General features: G+C 43.3%; 1 protein-coding gene across 2 annotated transcripts in view; it reads right to left on the bottom strand.

Moving 5' to 3' along the window:
* GLT1D1 (glycosyltransferase 1 domain containing 1) overlaps window positions 1-24,464 on the bottom strand; it is a 108,736-nt gene that overhangs the window by 21,426 nt on the left and 62,846 nt on the right. For both annotated transcript variants that reach the window (XM_063454341.1, XM_063454340.1), the window contains exon 11: window positions 23,912-24,010. In XM_063454341.1, coding sequence (XP_063310411.1) covers window positions 23,912-24,010 — 99 coding nt within the window. The remainder of the gene's footprint in view (window positions 1-23,911; window positions 24,011-24,464) is intronic.

Below are 24,464 nucleotides of genomic sequence, written 5' to 3'. Positions count from 1 at the left end.
AGAAGTGGCTCATGGAACTTACAAGAGTAATTTTGACAGCAATGTGGCTCACAGAGCTGAAGGGCAGTAAAGTTACTGTAATGTGCAGTAAAATCTAAGTACTTCACAGAGCTGAATGCTGTAAAGTTACTGTGATGTTTGGAATAACAGATATTGCTTACTAAAATAAATGTTGATAAAGTTACAATAATAGTAAAATAGTGGAGCACTTCAAAATCTCTTCAATATATATTTAATAAACTAGCAACAAAGTGAATGCTTTGTGAAGCAATCGTTTCAATAAAATATAAAATATTACAGTGCCTAGATAGATCATATTACCCCAAAACAGCATATCTATTATATAACATATCTGTATACAATTCACAATAGATATTCTTGAGTAAACACTCATACAAATATTAGAAAACAGCAACCTTGTTACTACAGTAATAAGGTGCAAAAGCCTTGAGTGGTGTTTGTTGGTGTTAGTAAGAGCATTAAGTATCTTACATGACAATTAAGTATACAGCAATGTGCTATATACACTGATGAGCCACAAAGTAAAAACCATTGACAGTTGATTATATCATTAAATTAGCAAATGTCAAAAGGTGGGAAAAATTAGGCAGCAAGTGAAGTCAGTCCTTGAAATTCCAGTATTGAAAGCAGGATAAATGTGCAAGCAGAGTGACTTTGACAAGGGCCAAATAGTGATGGCTAGACAACTAGATCAGAACATCTCCAAAACAGAAAGTCTTGTGGAGTGCTCTTGGTACTTAGTACTTTAACCCTTCTGGTCTTATCACACAGAAGATCCACAATAGTTCAAATGGCTGATAAACTTAATGCTGGCAATGATAGAAAAGTGTAAGAACACACAGTGCATTCAATTGTTATGTGTATCGGGCTGCATAGCTGCAGACAGGTCAGAGTACCCATGATGAACCCTGTCCACTGCTGAAAGTGCCTTCACAGGGGACATGAGCGTAAGAACTGGACGATGGAGCAATGGAAGAAGGTCTGGTGAATAAAAGTTTTTTTTTTTTAGAACTGGTGGATAGCCGTGTGTGTGTAATTTACCTGCAGACGAAATAGCAGCAGGATTCACTATGGGAAGAAGGTATTTCGGCAGAGGTAGTGTTATAGTTGGGGCAATGTTCTATTGGGAACTTTGGGTCCTGGCATTCATATGGATGTTACTTTGACATGTACCACACAGAAGCGGCTCTAGACTTTATGAGGCCTTAGGCGAAACGCAAACATGAGGCCCCACTAACAAAAAAAAGTGTCACATATACACATTGATGCACTGTCTACCTGTGTATGTGCCTGAGAGTGTGTCTGACAGAGAGTATCCTTGTGTGTGTGAGAATGTATGTCTCTGAACATGTTTGCGTTTTTGTCTGGGGTAGCTGCTTGAAGTGTGTTGTGTGTATGGGGGGGGAGAGGCGGGTGATGGTGAGAGGGGGGTGATGGTGAGAGGGGGGGTGATGGTTGGGGGGGTGATGGTGAGAGGGGGGGTGATGGTGAGACGGGGGGTGATGGTGAGACGGGGGGTGATGGTGAGAGGGGGGGTGATGGTGAGGGGGGGGGGGGTGATGGTGAGGGGGGGGTGATGGTGAGGGGGGGGTGATGGTGAGGGGGGGGGGTGATGGTGAGGGGGGGTGATGGTGAGAGGGGGGGTGATGGTGAGAGGGGGGGTGATGGTGAGAGGGGGGGTGATGGTGAGAGGGGGGGTGATGGTGAGAGGGGGGTGATGGTGAGAGGGGGGTGATGGTGAGAGGGGGGTGATGGTGAGAGGGGGGTGATGGTGAGAGGGGGGGTGATGGTGAGAGGGGGGTGATGGTGAGAGGGGGGTGATGGTGAGAGGGGGGGTGATGGTGAGAGGGGGGTGATGGTGAGAGGGGGGTGAGAGGGAGAGGGGGGTGAGAGGGAGAGGGGGGTGAGAGGGAGAGGGGGGGTGAGAGGGAGAGGGGGGGTGAGAGGGAGAGGGGGGTGATGGTGAGAGGGAGAGGGGGGGTGATGGTGAGAGGGAGAGGGGGGGGGATGATGGTGAGAGGGAGAGGGTGATGGTGAGAGGGAGAGGGGGGTGATGGTGAGAGGGAGAGGGGGGGTGATGGTGAGAGGGAGAGGGGGGGTGATGGTGAGAGGGAGCGGGGGGTTGATGGTGAGAGGGAGCGGGGGGTTGATGGTGAGAGGGAGCGGGGGGTTGATGGTGAGAGGGAGCGGGGGGTTGATGGTAATGTGAGAGTGAGAGGGGAGTAATGTGAGAGTGAGAGGGGGGATAATGTGAGAGTGAGAGGGGGTGAGGCTGAGGGTGGTGGGAGGGTGATGCTGAGGGTGGTGGGGGGTGATGCTGAGGGTGGTGGGGGTGGTGAGGCTGAGGGTGGTGGGGGTGGTGAGGCTGAGGGTGGTGAGGCTGAGGGTAGTGGGGGTGGTGAGGCTGAGGGTGGTGGGGGAGGTGAGGCGGAGGGTGGTGGGGGAGGTGAGGCGGAGGGTGGTGGGGGAGGTGAGGCGGAGGGTGGTGGGGGAGGTGAGGCTGAGGGTGGTGAGGGGTGTGATGCTGAGGGTGGTGAGGGGTGTGATGCTGAGGATGGTGGGGGATGATGCTGAGGGTGGTGGATGTGAGGGGTGATGCTGAGGGTGGTGGATGTGAGGGGTGATGCTGAGGGTGGTGATGCTGAAGGTGGTGGGGGTGAGGCTGAGGGTGGTGGGGGTGATGGTGAGGGTGGTGATGCTGAGGGTGGTGATGCTGAGGGTGGTGGGGGAAGGTGATGCTGAGGGTGGTGGGGGGTGATGGGGGTGGTGAGGCTGAGGGTGGTGGGGGTGGTGAGGCTGAGGGTGGTGGGGGGTGGTGAGGCTGAGGGTGGTGGGGGTGATGTGAGGGTGGTGAGGCTGAGGGTGGTGGGGGCTAGGGGTAGTGATGCTGAGGGTGGTGATGGTGAGGGGGTGATGGTGAGGGTGGTGGGGGTGAGGCTGAGGGTGGTGGGGGTGATGGTGAGGGTGGTGGTGAGGGTGGTGAGGCTGAGGGTGGTGGGGGGGTGAGGCTGAGGGTGGTGGGGGCTAGGGGTAGTGATGCTGAGGGTGGTGAGGGGGTGATGCTGAAGGTGGTGGGGGTGAGGCTGGTGGGGGTTGGTGAGGCTGAGGGTGGTGGGGGATGATGCTGAGGGTGGTGGGGGGGTGATGCTGAGGGTGGTGGGGGGGTGAGGCTAAGGGTGGTGGGGGGGTGAGGCTGAGGGTGGTGGGGGGGTGAGGCTGAGGGTGGTGGGGGGTGAGGCTGAGGGTGGTGGGGGGTGAGGCTGAGGGTGGTGGGGGGTGATGCTGAGGGTGGTGATGCTGAAGGTGGTGGGGGGTGATGCTGAGGGTGGTGGGGGTGGTGAGGCTGAGGGTGGTGGGGGTGAGGCTGAGAGGGGTGGGGGTGAAGGGGGTGGGGGGTGAGGCTGAGGGTGGCTGGGGGTGAGACTGAGGGGGGTGAGGCTGAGGGTGGTGGGGGGTGATGGTGAGGCTGAGGGTGGTGGGGGTGGTGAGGCTGAGGGTGGGGGGTGATGGTGAGGGTGGTGGGGGGTGAGGCTGAGGGTGGTGGGGGTGAGGCTGAGGGTGGGGGGTGGGGCTGAGGGTGTGGGGTGGGGCTGAGGGTGGTGTGGGGGGTGAGACTGAGGGGGGTGATGCTGAGGGTGGTGGGGGTGGTGGTGAGGCTGAGGGTGGTGGTGAGGCTGAGGGTGGTGGGGGGTGATGGTGAAGGTGGTGGGGGGTGAGGCTGAGGGTGGTGGGGGGTGAGGCTGAGGGTGGTGTGGGGTGGGGGTGAGACTGAGGGGGGTGATGCTGAGGGTGGTGGGGGTGGTGGGGGCTAGGGGTGGTGAGGCTGAGGGGGGTGTTGGTGAGGGTGGTGGTGAGGCTGAGGGTGGTGGGGGTGATGGTGAGGCTGAGGGTGGTGGGGGCTAGGGGTAGTGAGGATGAGGATGGTGGGAGGTGAGGCTGAGGGTGGTGGGGGGGTGAGGCTGAGGGGGGTGGGGGTAAGGCTGAGGGGGACTGGTGGTGAGGCTGAGGGTGGTGGGGGGTTATGGTGAGCCTACCTTGATTTCCCTGGTGGTCCAGTGGGCTCCCTGGTGGTCCGGTGGCCACTGCTTCCGGTCTGCAACTCCGCAGAGCTAAAGACCGTGTAGTCTCGCGAGATTTCAGAGCGTTGCTGTGGTAACCCGCGGCAACGCTCTGATTGGCCAATTCTCGCGAGTCACATGGTCTGCAGCTCTGCACACTGCGGAGCTGCAGACCAGTGTCTGCGATGGTGGCCGGGCAGCCAGGAGGGGCCTCGCACCAGGCGGCCTTCCCGGCAAGCCGCCGGGCCCCCTCCTGGTGTCAGGTCCTCGGTCAGTGACCGAGGACCTGACACACTCTGCCAACAGGCGGTTTAGGCGGCCGCGAGGCCCCAGCCAGCGCGAGGCCTTAGGCGGCCGCCTAAACCGCCTAATTAGAGAGCCGCCTCTGGTACCACATATCTAGAGATTGTTGCAGACCACATACACCTCTTCATGGCACTGGTGTTCACTGGTGGCACTGGCCTCTTTCAGCAGGATAAGGAACCTTGCCAAGACTGTCAACAAGACTGTTAGGTATGGTTTGAGTAAAATGACAAACCATGGAAATGACAAACCAATAGAAAACCAGGAGTTAAAACAAACAAGGTAATTGTTTTACTGTTCTGTATCTGGGGAAATGCATGTATGCATGCCTGGATGTACCCATCCAGGGTCCATATCTGTGCGACGGTTGTGTACGAGTGACTTTTCTGGAAGCTCAGATTGGAGATCTCGAGAGGGAGATGGACAATCTTGAGAGGAGTCTGCTGCTCACTGAGCAGAGTTTAGTAGGGACAGGTAGTGGAGAGGGAGGAGATAAGATAGATGGGGAGCAGGCACGTAGCTGGGTGACAGTGAGGCTAGGAAGCAGGGGAGGAGGGAAGAGGAAAGGGCTAGCTAGTCCTGATTTAGTGCAACCTAGCAGATTTTTTTCCGTTTGAGTGAAGATGTTGGGAGCATCAGCTCAGGAGTAGCTGTATTAGAGAAAGCCGTTACTTCTAACAGCCAAAGGGAACAGGCCCTCTAGTACGGGTGGGGATTAAAATGAAAGGAAGGCTAGACTTAGAGTAGATAAGGCAAGCTGCCGCTCTGATCGTCTCAACCGGACAGTTTGCTGTTTCCCGGGTGCTTGGGTCCGGCATGTTGCTGACAGAGTGGATGGATTATTTGGAGGGGCTGGGGATGATCCAGCGGTCATGGTCCATGTTGGTACCAATGAAAAAGTAAGAGGAAGATGGAAGGTCCTAAAGAATGATTTCAGGCAATTAGGTATCAAACTTAAGAAATGGACCTCCAAAGTGGTATTGTCTGAGATATTACCTGTGCCAGGCGCTACAGTGGAAAGGCAGCGGGAGATTAGAGAGGTCAATGTGTGGCTGAAGTCTTGGTGCAGGAAGGAGGAATCAGCTATTGGTTGGGATATGTTATAAACCACCTAATGTTAATATTGACGAGGAACAACAGCTGTTTGAGCAAATTGAGAAAGTTGCAAATCTGGGTAACACTTTAATTATTGGAGATTTTAATTACCCAGACATAAATTGGGACAGGGGGACTAGTAGATCGCAAAGGGAATTAGATTTTTGAACTTGTTAAATGACACCTTCGTGTCACAACTTGTACAAGCACCAACTAGAAAGGACCCTTGTCTGGACCTGGATTTAACAAACAACATTGATCTTTTGACCAACATTCAAGTAGATGAGCACTTGGGAAATAGTAATCACAATATAGTGTCCTTTGAAATAAAGTAAAAAAAAAAAAAAAGCACATGGGGTATACTAAAACATATACTTTTAAAAAGGCCAATTTCCATAAGTTAAGGGAAGCTTTACAATATCTTGACTGGCATAAACTCTTTAGTGAAAAGACTGAGGATAAATGGAACATCTTCCAACAAATATTAGAAAGGTACATTTCTCAGTATGTACTATTGGGTAACAAATATAAAAGAAACACATTGAAACCAATGTGGCTAAGTAGAGAAGTTAACTTGTCTTGGTTAACTCAAAAAAGGTGCTGCAGCAACTAAAGAAAGTGTATATAAACAAAGCTCCAGAGCCCAACGGTATTCATCCATGAGTACTTAAGGAACTAAGTGTAGAAATAAATGAACCTCTGTTTTTAATCTTTCAAGATTCTTTTCTTTCAGGAAGTGGTCCAGAGGATTGGAGGAAGGCAGATGTGGTTCCTATATTCAAAAAGAGTTCAAAATCCTCACCTGGAAATTATAGATCTGTGAGTTCAAAATCCTCACCTGGAAATTATAGATCTTTTGTGGCTGGGAAAATATTTGAAAGGTTATTAAGGGATATTATTCAAGAATTCCTTGAGAAGAACATGTTTATCAGCAAAAATCAGCATGGTTTTATGAAGCACAGGTCATGTCAAACTAACTTGATTGCGTTCTACGAAGAAGTAAGTAGAAGTATAGATCAGGGTGTTGCAGTGGATGTGATCTATTTGGATTTTGCCAAGGCATTTGATACAGTTCCACACAACATATTAGTGTTCAAACTCAAGGAAATCAGTCTAGATAAAAATGCTTGTTCTTGGGTAGAACATTGGCTTAAAATTAGATTACAAATATTCATCATTAATAGTAAATTTTCAAGCTGGACAGAGGTGGCAAGTGGTGTCCCTCAGGGTTCTGTTCTGAGACCCCTTCTATTTAACATGTTTATAAATGATCTTGAAAAAAGCATTGAAAGTACACAAAACTCTGTAAAGTAATACAATGTGAGCAAGATATTACTTTGATGCAGAGGGATTTAGATAGACTGGGCACTCAAATGGCAGATAAAATTTAATGTTGTAAAAAAGTTATGCACTTCGGCGTAAAGAATGCACAAGCAACGTATACCCTTAATGGAAGTGAATTAGGGATAACATACGAAAAGGACTTGGGAATTGTTAAAGACAACAAACTATGCAACAATGTGCAATGTCAATCAGCAGTGGCTAAGGCCAGTAAGGTATTGTCATGCATGAAAAGGGGCATTCATTCTAGGGATGAGAATATAATTTTGCTTCTTTTGAACAGGTGCCCAAAATTGCACAGCATATTCAATATGTGGTCTTACCAGTGATTTATAAAGAAGGATATTATGGCACTAGAAAAAGTGCAGAGGCGGGCTACAAAATTAATAAAAGGAATGGAATATATCAGCTATGAAGAAAGGTTAACAAATTTAAACTTTAGTTTCGAAAAATGTCACGTGAGAGGGGATACGATAACATTATACAAATATATTCGGGGCCAATACAAACCATTGTGTTGTGTGGAAATCTATTCACAAACTTTACATAGGACACGAGGTCATGCGTTTAGACTGGAAGAAAGAAGATTTTGTCTAAGGCAAAGGAAAGGTTTTTTTTTTACTGTAAGAACAATAAGGATGTGGAATTCTCTGCCTGAAGAAGTGGTTTTATCAGAGTCCATACAGATGTTCAAACAGCAACAAGATGCATACTTGCAAAAACAGAATATTCAAGGATATCGTTTTTCAGGGTAATAGCTGCTTGATCCAGGGATAAATCTGACTGCCATTCTGGGGCCAAGAAGGATTTTTTTTCCTAGTTTGTTGCAAAATTGTAAGTGCTTTAAACGGTTTTTTTTTTTGCCTTCTTTTGAATCAACAGCAAAAAACAAATGTGAAGAAGGCTGAACTTGATGGATGCAAGTCTCTTTTCAGCTATGTAACTGTGACAAACTCCCCTTTTCAAGTGAGTTTGCCACGAGTTCTTGGAGGGGACTACTTGCCAGCCTTTTACCCTGTGACTATGGCCCCTACAACAGAACTGGTTAATATACTTTAAACAGGCTCTGTTCGTGCAATTGGGACTATATGGTTCGTTTACCTAACAACCGCACGAACAGAGACCACCCTGGAGCTTGTTAACACCTATTAACAACTTGGAATGTTTCTTGGAAGGACTAGAGACAATTCCCCATTTGGTTCCAGAGTTCCCTGGACTGAGTGTCGTCCAGTGCCTGGAGGTGTCAGAGCTAATTTCCCCTTTGGCACCAGGAGGGAGGTGGCGGTTCCAGGACCCAAGTCAAGCTACGGCGACTGAGGGCAAGGGATGCTGCGGTTTGTCCCCTGGTCCAGCTAGGAGGTGGTCCTTTGGCGGAGGTACCCAGTCAGGGTGCCAGGTGATCCGTTACAGTAACTATGTAACATAGAGTTCAAGGTGTTGCCTTGTACTTCAAATTTTTCAGATCTCAATCTGATTGAGCATCTGTGGGATGTACTGGAGCAACAAATTCGATCCATGAAGGCGCCACCTCACTTAAGTGATCTGATGCAAGTGTCTTGCTGCCAAATACCACAGGACACATTCAGAAGTCTTGTGGGAAAAGGATTTGGGGTGATTATTTCTGATGACTTAAAGATAGGCAGACAATGTAATAGCGCAGCAGGAAATGCTAGCAGAATGGTTGTATAGGAAGAGGTATTAGCAGTAGAAAGAGGGAAGTGCTCATGCCATTGTACAGAACACTGGTGGGACCTCATTTGGAGTATTGTACGCAGTACTGGACACCGTATATCCAGAAGGATATTGATACTTTAGAGAGAGTTCAGAGAAGGGCTACTAAACTTGTTCATGGATTGCAGGATAAAACTTACCAGGAAAGGTTAAAGGATCTTAACATGTATAGCTTGGTGGAAAGACGAGACAGGGGGGATATGATAGAAACATTTACATACATAAAGGGAATCAACACAGTAAAGGAGGAGACTATATTTAAAAGAAGAAAAACTACCACAACAAGAGGACAGTCTTAAATTAGAGGGGCAAAGGTTTAAAAATAATATCAGGAAGTATTACTTTATTGAAAGGGTAGTGGATGCATGGAATAGACTTCCAGCTGAAGTGGTAGAGGTTAACACAGTAAAGGAGTTTACGCATGCGTGGGATAGGCATAAGGCTATCCTAACTATAAGATAAGGCCAGGGACTAATGAAAGTATTTAGAAAATTGGGCAGACTAGATGGGCCGAATGGTTCTTATCTGCCGTCACATTCTATGTGACATGTTTCTATGTTGTGGAGTCCATGACTTAATGCATCAAAGCTGTTTTGGAAGCACAAGAAGTGTTATTAAAAAGCTGGATTTAATGGTATGGCTCATGCGTTGATATGTGCTTTGCAGTTCCACAGCAGTACAGCAAAAAAGAATGAAGCACATGACAGCCAATGACAAAAAAAATAATAAATTATGTAGAGCTTGACTAAAGCTCCACCATTTGCCAAATTGCAGTAGTCCCTACCTGTCCTTATTTATAGCTTTGTAAATAAATCTGTAGATTTAAAAAAAAAAAAAAAAGCATGCTGACCAGGGGAATGCATTACAGCACTCTATAAGGGAAGGGGGGGGGGGGGGGGCAGAGTAAGTTAGAGGGCCACTCTAAGTAAAGCAGATCTGAGGTGGGCACTGATCTATACAGATAGGATATTAATTCACAAATTAATTATGTACACGGTCAATGAAAAGGACCTGGATTCAGCAGAAACTAGGCTCAGAGGTCTCCAAGCTGCCAGATGCATTATTGTAGTTTTATGCAAATGCACTGCCAGAAATCAAACAAAAACGTTCTCCCCCATGTACTCGTACCCATCCTCATATAAAGCAAGTGACTAAACGAAAAAGAAAAGAATTGTGGTAGGCTACAGTACTAACATACATTATTTTTTTCAATGAAAAGAAATAAGCAGCAAAGTGGTTAAAAGATGAAAGCCACAGAAAATAAAAGATTAGAAAGAGGTAAAACAATGTGCATATAGTTGAGTAATACATTGTGGAAACAATGCAAATATGCTTTTCTTAGTAGTATCTAGCGAGGAAATAGGTGCTAAGGCATTATTAATATTATGCTTTCTAAACTGTAACAGATGGTGGTGCATCTCATGCTACAGGCCATTTTCGAATACACAAGGATGATCAATGGATCAATCACTCTAAACACTGTCATACCATTTGTATCAGTCCCCAACAGCTTGACAACATATTACAAAGACACTAAATGCTGATATATAAGACCTTTAATACAAGTAAAAAGTGTTATTTATGGAGCATTAACAAGCCTTCAGAACTACACATTGGGAATACAAAACACAGCAAATAAACAGACTGAAAAGGAAAAACCAAGAAATAAACAGGTGAGATGGGGCCTGAATCAAAATTCTAATTATATTAAACTTTTTCTAATGGAAATATGGTTATCTTTGAGGCTCTTAAAGGAGTACTCCACGCCCTTAGAGCACTTTAGCTTGCTGAATTGCTATAACCTACAGAGAGTCCCTATAAAATCCCCTTTTATAAAAGTACCAATTTCATTGTAAAAATAAGCACTTTTTGAATTCAAAAAAAGAATGCCTCCTCAACTGTCAATCAAACAGCTGGGGAGATTCACTTCCTACTTCCATTAGTTCCACTGAGCTAACTGAAGCAGCAGACACGCTCTAATAGAGCACGGCTGCTTTGCAATATTGTCCGGAAGAACTGCCCTGAGAGGCGATCACCGGGTGACCGCCAGGAGGGGATACGCTGTATGATAATGATGGACATGCCCATATGTTATAACTGATAATTATAATGCAGGAAAGTTATCGTGTATACATCTAGTTTCTGCTTGCAAAATACCATATTATTCTATCTCTTCCAGCTTGAATTTAAAGCCAATTTTGTTGGGTCCCACACAATTTTTTACTTCTTATTTACTGTTCTTGGAATTTTTCATTGGATTATTTTGTTCTTCATGTTCTTTGGGATCGCAAGAAAGAGGAAGTGATTTACTGGATACCACCTATTCTGCTGTGGAAATGGATGTTGATTGGCTGTTCCTGTTGCTAGGAGTTTACACCTCTTATGTTATACACTTGTTGTTATACTGATTTTAAAATATTATTTTCTTCTTTGCTGCTGAGAGAAATAAAAGGAACAGTGCAGCATAATACTCGCCTCTGTGTCATTAATAAATTATTAAAATCGTGAGTTTGCATCATGTTAAAAGTAAATCTAGGATTTAAAGGACACAGCAAATTGAAGAGTGTGGAAGTGAACTTGGACTATGGGGTCAAAAGAGATACTTTCATGCTGTAAGAAGTTTGGTGGGGGTCAAATGGGAAGGGCTTTAAAATAATGGGTTTTGGTGGGTGGGATGGTATGAGAGTATACTGTTTTTGGACCTAAGCAGCACCATGAAATGAGTCATCGCTATCTGTAAGCCGTATGTTTTGTGTTTAAAGTAAAATTGTCCTTGAGATACATCCATATACATTCACTGACTATAAAACTAAAGTCTGCACTGTTTTTTTGTGGTTTTAACATATCTTCTGGAAAACAAATCTGTAGCCAGAAGTATATTTTCTTTGTCAACAGTATAGGTTGTTTGCCATTTGTTTATTATGCGTTCAAATGTCTACATAATACTACTCCCACCTATCTTTCCTCCCTAATACACAAGTATGTCCCATCTAGGCCCCTACGCTCTGCCGAAGACCTGCGTCTATCCTAGGTTCGTACTCCCACCTCTGATGCTCGCCTTCAAGACTTTTCTAGGGCTGCACTGTTCCTGTGGAACTCCCTTCCCTTTTGCGTTCGATGCTCACCCAGTCTCCACTCCTTCAAGTCAGGCAACTATAGGCCAGTAAGCCTTACTTCAGTAGTGGGGAAAGTGATGGAAACCATGTTAAAGGATAGGCTTGTTGAACATCTAAAATCACATGGATTTTAAGATCAGTGACAACATGAGTTTACTTCAGGGAGATCATGCCAAATTAATCCTATGTATTTTTTGATTGTGTAACTAAAATAATAGATTAGGATGGTGCAGTAGACATTGCTTACCTAGATTTCAGTAAGGCTCTTGACACTGTTGCACATAGAAGGCTTATCAATAAACTGCAATCTTTAAGTTTGGATTCCAATATTGTTGAATGGGTAAGGCAGTGGCTGAGTGACAGGCAACAGAGGGTTGTTGCCAACAGAGTATATTCGAAGCAAGGTCTTGTCACCAGTGGGGTACCTCCGGATCTGTACTTGGACCCATTCTCTTTAATATTTTTTTTAGTGATATTGCAGAAAGTCTTGATGGTAAGGTATGTCTTTGTGCTGATGATACCAATATATGTAACAGGGTTGATGTTCCAGGAGGGATAAGACAAATGGCAAAGGATTTAGGTAAACTAGAAAAATGGTCAGAGTTGTGGCAACTGACATTTAATGTGGATAAGTGCAAGATAATGCATCTTGGACGTAAAAACCCAAGGGCAGAGTACAGAATATTTGATGGAGTCCTAACCTCAACATTTGAGGAAAGGGATTTAGGGGTAATTATTTCAGATGACGTAAAGGTAGGAAGACAATGTAATAGAGCAGCAGGAAATGCTAGCAGAATGCTAAACACTATATCTCCAGAAGGATATTGATACTTTAGAGAGAGTTCAGAGAAGGGCTACTAAACTGATTCATGGATTGCAGGAAAAAACTTACATTGAAAAGTTAAAATATCTTAACATGTATAGCTTGGAGGAAAGATGAGACGGGGCTATATGATAGAAACATTTAAATACATAAAGGGAATCAACACAGTCAAGGAGGAGACTATATTTAAAAGAAGAAAAGCCACCACAACAAGAGGACAGTGTCTTAAATTAGAGGGGCAAAGGTTTAAAAATAATATCAGGAAGTACTACTTTATTGAGAGGGTAGTGAATGCATGGAATAAACTTCCAGCTGAAGTGGTAGAGGTTAACACATTAAAGGAGTTTAAGCATGCGTGGGATAGGCATAAGGCTATCCTAGCTATAAGATAAGGCCAGGGACTAATGAAAGTATTTAGAAATTTGGGCAGACTAGATGGGCCGAATGGTTCTTATCTGCAGTCACATTCTATGTTTCAAAAAAATCATTAAAGGGACACTATAGTCACCAGAACAACTACAGCTTAATGTAGTTGTTCAGGTGAGTATAATAGTTCCCATCAGGCTTTTTCATGCAAACACTGCCCTTTCAGTAAAAAGGCAGTGTTTACATTGCCTCTAGGGACAGCTCCAAGTGGTCACTCCTTATATGGCCACTGGAGGTGCTTCCTGGGTCAGTGCTTCCGAAAAAGCAGCCCTGATGCTCAGCATCCCCACGCTCTGCATGGAGATGCTGTATTTTTTTATTCAATGCATCTCTAGGAGGAGGTCCTGATTGGACAAAACAGCATTTGGCCCCACCCTGTGCCAATTTTAATCAATCCAATGCTTTTCCCATTCTGATGATGTCGCAAAGGGGGCGGAGCCAGCACAGGCAGACCCGCGCAGAGCTGAAAATAAGGTAAGTTTTAAACTTTTATAGGGGGGGCTGAGGAGGGGGGGGGGGGCAAGCCACTTAAATGATGGGCTAAACACTATAGGGTCAGTGATACATGTTTGTGTTCCTGACCCTATAGTGTTCCTTTCACTCTTTTTCACAAAAGCATATTAATAAACTGTTATTGGCTCCAAAAAACATCACACTAAGTCTTCATTGAATACTATTCTACCAGTCTACTTCCCTTAACTACGTTACCCCACGCCTTCTATAATGTAAGCTCATTGAGCAGGGCCCTCAACCCCTCTGTTTCTGTGTATCAAACTTGTCTAGTTACAATTACATGTTTGTTAGTCCACCAATTGTAAAGTGCTACGGAATTTGTTGGCGCTATATAAATAAAATAATTATGACTTAACTATCCTTTATCCTTGTTTATGTTTTAATCATGTAATCAACCATAGCCATACCAATATCTCCAGCAAATTAAAAGAAAACAAGCTATTACAACTAAAATAAAACATTGCTGACTCTCAATATAACTAGGTAAACATTAAGCAGTACCCCATCTAACACTTCCATCATTATGTAATTCAAAATAAGAAAAAAAAAAAAAATTTATAGTAAGTGGCAGTTTTCTGTACTAAATAGCTAAAGCACAGATATCGGCAGCTTACTTCCGTATGCTCACAGCAGCACATATGTTTCAAACAAGAGCACAGCACAATCACAAGATCTATTTATCTAGCCAAACTGATTTTTGTATTTTAGCCCGAAGTATAGCATTATTCTGTTACCTTCTCTGTAACAGCAACACAACTGCTTGATTATTTATGCATGCTTTATATAAAGGGCTGCAGGCAGGCACACAATACAGTTTGTTTATTTGTGTTAATGATGTGTAAACGTAATAATGTGGTCAGTCTGTGTATATAAGAGGCCTGGCAGTTATTGGAGCATCAGCCGTGGCATTGATTAACCCCCAAAAGATGTTTTTTCACCCAAAATGCTTGTATGGAGTACACATTCTATTTCAGATTAGAAAATAGGTGTTAAGATATTATTTGAACCTGAAATTGATGTAAAAAGGATTATTAAAGTCCGATTACAAGTGATTAACGCCTGTGTGATTAATTGTGCATTAAGGTGTAAACAATCACATCCCGTCAATCTGAGCATTGAATGCTGTTTTGATATACCAAAAAGATAGCCATCTGCTACAGAGCATTGATAGGAGAAAGCTGTATATAAATAACACATTTCTCCTAGGAAATTGCCTTTATTAACATACATGCAAGCCTTTCAAATCTTGTAGACAATGTTATCAGTGTTTTACAGAATCCCAATCCATAAAAGGCTAATAAGTGGTTATTTGTTAATAAATTATTGTATTGAATGTAATGCATCCAAAGATCCTGAGTATTTCATATTATAACCAGATGAGGGCACTAGAGTAGCACACAAAAGTTTTGTTTACTGTGAGTTACAAGTAAATTGATCATTTACAAGTTCACAATAATTTTGCTTTTGCTTTCTTTGTTTCTCTCCAGTTTAAATAAAACTTAAAGAGAGGCATCTACTATATGTTTTATTTTGCATATAACAAATAACCTTTCACCATATATAGCTGATATTTATTCTGAGGTTTATGTAGGTACATGGAAACTGTATTTACAAAATAGAAAAAAAGTATATGTGTAAAAGAAAAAAAAGTCATTACTGTCCTATGACAGCATGACATGTACTATAATCTCTGACCGCATTGTAGGAACTGATTTTTTGGGGTGTTAGGGTACTGTTAGAGTGACAAGTCTACATCAACATAAATGTATTAAAAAAAAAAAATAAGGGGATCTTTTGTCTAATTTGAGAAAAAGCAGATTTGAAAACGCATACTGGGATTCCAGAATTTTAACAGCTAACTAAACAGTTGCAGAATTGTAGTGCAAATCTTGTGGGAATTACCAAATTAAAATGTTGAGAATAGACAAATTGGTTTCAAATGTTTGAGTATAACACAAGACTTTAGACCACTGAAAATAAACCCTTAATATGTCTTGCTGTACATGACACATAAGCCTTGTGTTTTACTTTTTAGCATGGTATTTTATATACCAGGGTTAAGCAACCATTCGGCACACTAGATGTTTTGGACTAAATCTCCCATAATCCTTTACCGGGATTATGGGTGTAAGAGCATTTGGGAGATATAGTCCACAACATCTGGGGTGCCAAAGGTTGCCTACCCCAGTTATATACAATTAAGTTATTAAAAGATCACATGGTCAAAGCATTTAGGAAGCACACAGGTTTTGACAAAAGACAAAACTTAGGTGCTTTTGGAAGTCAGAACCATTTGAAGTAGAAAAATAAATGGCAAGTGCAGTTCCCTTTGCACGCAACATGTTTGGTCTAGTTGCATTCTGTAGAGCGTTGAGTACATGGATTTACATTTAATAGATATCTGTATGTTGGTTTATATTGGCACTGTGACGTGCAAGCTTTGCCCTGCAGCTAAACAAGAACCCAACTGCAAAGCATGAATATATATAGAGAAGCTCTGCATATTTATGGATATTGGTTGCAGAGAAGCTTTACACGTCTTTAGTAGTTTATCTTGAAATCATTAATAGTCCACACCTAGCCTTTCAGTATTCACGTTGACAGCTTTGATCTACAAGTCTTAAGAGTTTTCTGGACTTGCCTATAGCCTCTTGTTTGGTCCATTCTTCAAGGCAGTATTTTAATCTCAAAGATGAACGGTGGGATTTAACTTACTCAATTTCCTTTAGTTTAGTCCAGAAATAGGTTTCACAACTTATCACTTTCCCTGTTTACTTTTGGCAAGGAATTTTAGAATAACTGGAAATAAGAGATCCCAGGTTTTGTGCCCTCTCCGTATGATACTGCTGGAAACAAACAACTACATATTCTCATAACAGAAATTCAAATAGACACTTGGCCAACCTATGATGACTCAATTTCAGATAAACACTTTGAATGTTTCAAACCGTTTCTAGCATTTTAGGACAGTGCCAAGCTTTAACTTCATCATGCTCTTCCCATACCACAAACAGTCATTTCAACTAAAGTTATGGTGTCCAGAATTAAATATATGATTTGCATATACAGATCTAAAAAAATTAGCCTGTTTCCATAAGGCAGCAGAACTTTTACATGATAGTAATAAAACAGATGACATGAATATCAGACATTTACAGAGTACAAATGCTGCTTTGTCACCCCCACCCCCATGAGGAATTTGACAAATATGACTTTCAATTGAAACTATACTTACTGGGGCAAAATTGGATGTCTGTCCCCCCTGAATGTACAGTCTTCCTTAACAAATTATTTTAAAAATAAAATAATATTTTGAACATTTACCAACATCTTAAATAGGTCATAAAAGTAAAGCATCATGAAGACAGGCAAAGGAAATCATCTAATGAACATAATTTTCCCTTTAGAAAAAGTTAAACCCTTTAAAAAATGTATGGCATTTATATAGCTGGCTTCCTGGCTTTTATTCCAGTGCATGCCATGGACAGAATTTTGCATTTGATTTCAAAGTTTTAATTTGGCCAGGACACCAGATCAATATCCTTTCAACATTCTCAGGGACTAACCGGTTTTAAAAGAACATTCTCTTCTCCTACAAACAACTTCCACTAGCCCAAAACACCCCCCCCCACTTATTCAGGCCCTACCTCCCCCTCCACCCCACCTTCCCACTCCCCCTCTCTGTCTTCCCTACACCTTTCCCTCCTCTTCACCCTGCTCCTCTCATTTTCATCCCTACCCCCCCCCCCCCCCCCACACACACCCGCAGATGACCAACTAACACATTCAACAGACCACTGAAGGGACTCCCTACCACGTCCACAGGACGTCCAGCTCCTACTCATTGCCCCCCCTACACCACCACCTCTCCACTCAAATCGCCCAAATGACCTATAAAACAGGACAGCGATGATAAAGCACAGGAAAGGCACACGATTACAAGACGACAGATGCACTCACACAAACGAGACACACGAAAACTTAAATCTCTACGGGAAATAAGAGATGCACAACCTATGTTCTAGATTACAATATAAACAATTCTACTTTCTGCACACATCGCTGTAACTACACGTTAAGTTCCTGAATACGCAACTCAAATGTTTTTTAATTTTCTCTTCACTGTGGTTACCATGAGAAAAATACTTTGAACAATCCTGACTCGCACTGTAAATGTTAAGAACTCCCCACCTGACCCCACTTCTTTTATGTACCCCTACCCCACCCTAACGGAAGAAAATGAAAATAAATAAATAAAGAATTTATAAAAAAGTGCTCTTGTCTTAGAATCTTTTCCTGATTTAGATTACATGTCCTGACAATGAATCATGAATTCACAAATATACCGTATTTATCGGCGTATAACACACACCTCATTTTTAGAAAGAAATTCCAGGAAATTTCCCCCCTTCCCATAGTATTCCCCCCCCTCATCCCATAGTATTCCCCCCTCATCCCATAGTGTTCTTCCCCTCCCATAGTATTCTCCCCCTCCCCTCCCATAGTATTCTCCCCCCTCCCCTCCCATAGTATTCTCCCCCCTCCCCTCCCATAGTATTCTCCCCCCTCCCCTCCCATAGTATTCTCCCCCCTCCCCTCCCATAGTATTCTCCCCCCTCCCCTCCCATAGTGTACTTCCCCCCCCCCTCCCCTCCCATAGTGTACTTCCCCCCCCCCTCCCCTCCCATAGTGTACTTCCCCCCCCCTCCCCTCCCATAGTGTACTTCCCCCCCCTCCCCTCCCATAGTGTACTCCCCCCCTCCTCCCCTCCCATAGTGTACTCCCCCCCTCCTCCCCTCCCATAGTGTACTTCCCCCTCCTCCCCTCCCATAGTGTACTTCCCCCCCTCCCCTCCCATAGTGTACTTCCCCCCCCTCCCCTCCCATAGTGTACTTCCCCCCCCTCCCCTCCCATAGTGTACTTCCCCCCCCTCCCCTCCCATAGTGTACTTCCCCCCCCCTCCCCTCCCATAGTGTACTTCCCCCCTCCTCCCCTCCCATAGTGTACTTCCCCCCCCCTCCCCTCCCATAGTGTACTTCCCCCCCCCCCTCCCCTCCCATAGTGTACTTCCCCCCCCCCCCTCCCCTCCCATAGTGTACTTCCCCCCCCCTCCCCTCCCATAGTGTACTTCCCCCCCCCTCCCCTCCCATAGTGTACTTCCCCCCCCCCTCCCCTCCCATAGTGTACTTCCCCCCCCCCCTCCCCTCCCATAGTGTACTTCCCCCCCCCTCCCCTCCCATAGTGTACTTCCCCCCCCCCCTCCCCTCCCATAGTGTACTTCCCCCCCCCCTCCCCTCCCATAGTGTACTTCCCCCCCCCCTCCCCTCCCATAGTGTACTTCCCCCCCCCCCTCCCCTCCCATAGTGTACTTCCCCCCCCCCCTCCCCTCCCATAGTGTACTTCCCCCCCCCCCCTCCCCTCCCATAGTGTACTTCCCCTCCCATAGTGTACTTCCCCCTCCCCTCCCATAGTGTACTTCCCCTCCCATAATTACTTACCTGTCCTGAAGCGTGGGCCGGCTTCACAGCTTGCACCGCGGTACAGGAACTTTAATTTCATGTTCCGGTTTCCGGCGGGACTGAAAGGAAGTGTGCACACTATTGTGCACACTTCCTTTCAGTCCCGCCGGAAACCGGAACATGAAATTAAAGTTCCTGTATCGCGGTGCAAGCTGTGAAGCCGGCCCACGCTTCAGGACAGGTAAGTAACTATGGGATATCGGCGTATAACACGCACCCACGATTTTCCCCCTATTTTTAGGGGAAAAAAGTGCGTGTTATACGCTGATAAATACGGTATTTAATGCTATAACAAATAATTTAGTTATAAAGAATGCATTTTCATTTAAAGATGCCTGAGGAGTAAAAAATAAATACATTTTTAAAACAACAGAAATGGTCTATAAAATGTTTTTGGAAAAAAAAAATGGTTCTCAACACATGAGAGCTAGTTTTGGAGGAAAATATGCTGCAGATAAACTATTTAAAATGTATCTAGATTTATAAAAAAGACAGCTCAAGAATGTTACCCTGCTAAAATAACAGCCGGGTGCCATTTTTCCCTGTGAGATCCAATCCCTCTTTTAATCTATACTTGATTGTTTGCTTTGTTGCACTGTCTTGTCCATCACTTTAACAAGGGAAAGCAAGATTCCCGTTTGAACCTTGTAGGATCCCACCAAACACAGGGGAGCTGCCAAGTATTGATAAAAGAAAACAGAATAATATATCATTAAAGTGGCTCTGACACCTCAAACTTACCTTTCTCCTATTGTTTAATTTTCTCATCAACTTACAGAATATGTTTTTCTTTTCTTAATTTCTGATTGGTTTCTTTTTAAAAACATAAGACAAAGCTGCGACTACTTTGTCTTCTGGATTTTTCATACACTTGACAAACTTGAGAAGGCACAAGTCAACTTCCACTTCCTTTGTCAAGATAGAAGAACTTGCCTTAAGCTCCACCCTTTGTCAAGCATTTGTCTTATGTTTTAAAGAGAAATAGGTCAAAAATGAGGAAGAAAAAAAAAGAGCAGATTCTGAAAGAAGAAGAGAAGAGTAAACAATTGGAGAAAAACAAGTTTGAGGTGACAAAACCAATTTATGTATAATATGAAAAGGGATTCAGGAGCATGCTTAGGATAAATGGTTAAAGGTTATCACAAGAAGGGAGGAGAGTAGGACAATTTGTTTAAAATCAACCGTTTTATCCGTAGAGTATATAACGTCTACGTAAACACTAACAGGGGCATATTTATTAGAGAACAATTGGAGTGATTCAAGGACAAAGCAAATCTGGAGGAACAGTTCATAGGAATTCAAAAAGTAAAAAGCGACTGGAGAGGGGGAGATTTCATCCAAAAAATAGGCGAAATAGAAATGAAATGGATATATGAACTGAAAACGATGGTACCAGAAGGCCTTAACAATGACTTTGAAATCTGCCATTTCCTAAAATTACCCCATCTCCATTGTTAATGTCTTGTTTTCTTAATCACCACCTTCTTACATGTTTTAAGTCTATAAATTGAATGAATCTTTTAATTCAATTTTTTATAAAGTGCTAGGATTTTTGTTTTTGATCCAGATCTTAATTTTTAAATTTTAATATTAATATTCCTCTCTGTGAATTCAGACCCCATTAATACAAAACATGTCTGTGAAATTGCATGAATACGGTCACTTTAATATTTGCAACACTGCCACTTTAAGAGCACAAATCCACTATATTCTGTTAAGTCTCTTTGCACTCTATAACTATTGATGCAGACACAACAAACTTTTATAAAGATGTCTTTGAATAAGTGTTTTAAAGTATTGAAGTTCTTAACATATGTACTGTACTCTTTCTTTAGCCTTTAACCCCTTAAGGACACATGACATGTGTGACATGTCATGATTCCCTTTTATTACAGAAGTTTGGTCCTTAAGGGGTTAAAAAAAAAAAAAAAATAGCCACCTCATTAAAGAACAAATTAGTTCTAGAGGAGCCTCATTGTTTGAAAATTGTATTAACCCCACATCCATGAGCGATTACCAAATGGTAGATTATGCAAAGTTTTGTTTTTATTAACGTTCTGTATGTATTAGTGTTTTTTGGACTCCAACCCTTTGCTGCTAAGTTAGCCATCTATACACTGTTATTTTGATATGTAAATGAGGACTTAAAAAGAAACCTATAGTAAGAATCCAATGAAAGACTTTGGGCTCTATAAGCCCTCACAAAAGTTGGCCACCACAGCTTCAAACGTCCTGAGGAAGCCGGGCATCCTGTGAGATGCGTAGACAACGTCACTAAAGGGGGCGGAGACAGCCGCAGCACGAACCAACACGCTGATACACAGCCGTGGGAAAAAGGAATTCAGCTTGTACCTCATTGACTGCGGCTAGAGTCTTCAGCTCCACACTTTGACAAAATCGGGCAGTGAGTAGCGGCGTATGCCATGCCGTACTCAACATATATTCTTGTAAGAGTCAGTTTGTTTAAAGAACACTGTGTGTGAAATTTTTTATATTTTTTCGTTATTGGAATAAACTTTTTACGCAAATTTAGAATATTTAAACCTACTGCACAAGTGTATTTCTTGAACCCATAATTAGGGTATACTTTATGGGAATACCCTTATCACTGATTGATTTCATTGAATGATTTCTTATACAGTCTACACTATTATGTGTTTCCTTTGTATTTCGTCCTATATGTACTGAGGAATTGCTATATGAAGATCACTTCCTGAATACCAAGTATTATTTATGAATTGCCTTCATCCCTTCACAGTATATATATATATACACACACACTACTCAAAAAAATAAAGGGAACACAAAAATAACATCCTAGATCTGAAGGAATTAAATATTCTTCTGAAATACTTTGTTCTTTACATAGCTGAATGTGCGGACAACAAAATCACACAAAAATTAAAAAATGGAAATCAAATTTTTCAACCCATGGAGGTCTGGATTTGGAGTCACACTCAAAATTAAAGTGGAAAAACACACTACAGGCTGATCCAACTTTAATGTAATGTCCTTAAAACAAGTCAAAATGAGGCAGAGTAGTTTGTGTGGCCTCCACGTGCCTGTATGACCTCCCTACAACGCCTGTGCATGTTCCTGATGAAGTGGCGGATGTTCTCCTGAGTGATCTCCTCCCAGTCTGAGATGCAACGTGATGTTGGTGGATGGAGCGAGACATGATGTCCCAGATGTGCTCAATTGGATTCAGGTCTGGAGAACGGGCGGGCCAGTCCATAGCATCATTGCCTTCGTCTTGCAGGAACTGCTGACACACATAAGGTCTAGCATTATTTTGCATTAGGAGGAACCCAGAGCCAACGGCACCAGCATATGGTCTCACAAGGGGTCTGAGGATCTCACCTTGGTACCTAATGGCAGTCAAGCTACCTCTGGCGAGCACATGGAGGGCTGTGCGGCCCCCCAAAGAAATGCCACCCCACACCATTATTGACCCACTGCCAAACCGGTCATGCTGGAGGATGCTTCAGACAGCAGAACGTTCTCCACGGCGTCTCCAGACTCTGTCATGTCTGTCACATGTGCTCAGTGTGAACCTGCTTTCATCTGTGAAGAGCACAGGGCGCCAGTGGCGAATTTGCCAATCTTGGTTTTCTCTGGCAAATGCAAAACGTCCTGCACGGTGTTGGGCTGTAAGCACAACCCCCACCTGTGGCCATCAAGCCCTCATAGAGTCTTTTTCTGACCGTTTGACCAGACACATGCACATTTGTGGCCTGCTGGAGGTCATTTTGCAGGGCTCTGGCAGTGCTCCTCCTGTTCCTCCTTGCACAAAGGCGGAGGTAGCGGTCCTGCTGCTGGGTTGTTGCCCTCCTACGGCCTCCTCCACGTCTCCTGATGTACTGGCCTGTCTCCTGGTAGCGCCTCCATGCTCTGGACACTACGCTGACAGACACAGCAAACCTTCTTGCTACAGCTCGCATTGATGTGCCATCCTGGATGAGCTGCACTACCTGAGCCACTTGTGTGGGTTCTAGACTCCGTTTCATGCTACCACTAGAGTGAAAGCACCGCCAGCATTCAAAAGTGACCAAAACATCAGCCAAGAAGCATAGGAACTGAGAAGTGGTCTGTGGTCACCACCTGCAGAACCACTCCTTTATTGGGGGTGTCTTGCTAATTGCCTATAATTTCCACCTGTTGTCTAAGTGTGATTGACTTGGAGTTACATTGTGTTGTTTAAGTGTTTCCTTTATTTTTTTGAGCAGTGTATATTAGGGGTATATCACTTAAACTGCCACTTGTAATATACTGCTCCACTCTCAATCATATCTTTCTCTTTGTATAATATGTGTGTTTAAGGGTATCACAACTAGAGTGTGTTGAAGCAGCAACTTTAAAATTATACCAACTCTAAATAGTGTTTCTTATAAAAAAAAAAAAAATAATTATCTTCTAAAAAGAGAGCTCCAAAAATTACTCATTCAAATCTGGAGGAACAGTTGCTTCTTTTCTGCAGTTACTGCTTGCATTTCATCACTTTGCAAAACAGGGCTATTATGTGGCAATCAAAGTTCTCCAATCAACTGAACATGTCTGTCAGTTTACTATATTTATTTTCAAGTGAGAATGTTAAGGGATTTCCCAGCGAATGTTAGCGTTGGACCAATATAATGGAATTATTAGCCAATTCTACTATTTTTCCAGCTTATTCATTTTGTCGTAAAATATTAAATTACACGGCCAATGCCACCAAATTCCTAGTTTAGTGAATAACTAAAAGTGCATACCGTTACAATCCAGAAAACAGATGGGTAATTTTCAGCAATATAAACATATAAACTATTTATTTTATTCTTCTAGCACTAACAGAAAAGGTTACAATGTTGTTAGGGTTAATATTTTAGTCATGCAACATCTCTGTAAATGAAAGAAATACACTTTCATCCAACTGCAAGAGCACTGGGAGGTAACACTCCAGAAGACAGAATTTCATTTTCACATTACCTGGGGCGTAGAAAAGAGAAGTCCGTTATCTTCATGTTTGATTATTGCAGCATTTCCAGGAATATCCCTTGCCAGCACCGGGACCTCTAAATCCATAGCCTATGTGGTACAAAAGGGGGAGAGTGGGTAATGAAAGTTTATTGCAAAGCACAGTGCCACAGACTACAATTGTTATTATTTTTTTAATCTTAAAGTGCACCTGCATGTCACAAAACAGTTGGATGGCCACTTCAATTTCACAGAAGGTTTACAAATTTCATTAATATTATGCACTGGAAAACCACCTGCAAATGCATACATTAAAAGATAATCTCATAGTTGAGATGCAAAAGGATTTTGCTCACAGCACATCCCAAAGCCAACATGCTACACCAAACAATGTGTGCTGCAACAAGGGGCATCTGAGTTACATGTTATATATATATATATATATATATATATATATATATATATATTTTTTTTTTTTTTTTTTTTTAATTCTTTATTTTTATGTGCATGAAGGAAACAAGACAGCTTACCTCGCCACAATAGCGTTTGTAAGCCTCAACATATC

The sequence above is a fragment of the Pelobates fuscus genome, chromosome 5 (genome assembly GCF_036172605.1).
Source record: "Pelobates fuscus isolate aPelFus1 chromosome 5, aPelFus1.pri, whole genome shotgun sequence".
Classification (NCBI taxonomy): Eukaryota; Metazoa; Chordata; class Amphibia; order Anura; family Pelobatidae; genus Pelobates; species Pelobates fuscus.
Note: the sequence above shows the minus strand (reverse complement) of the source record. Positions and strands in the feature narration are given on the sequence as shown.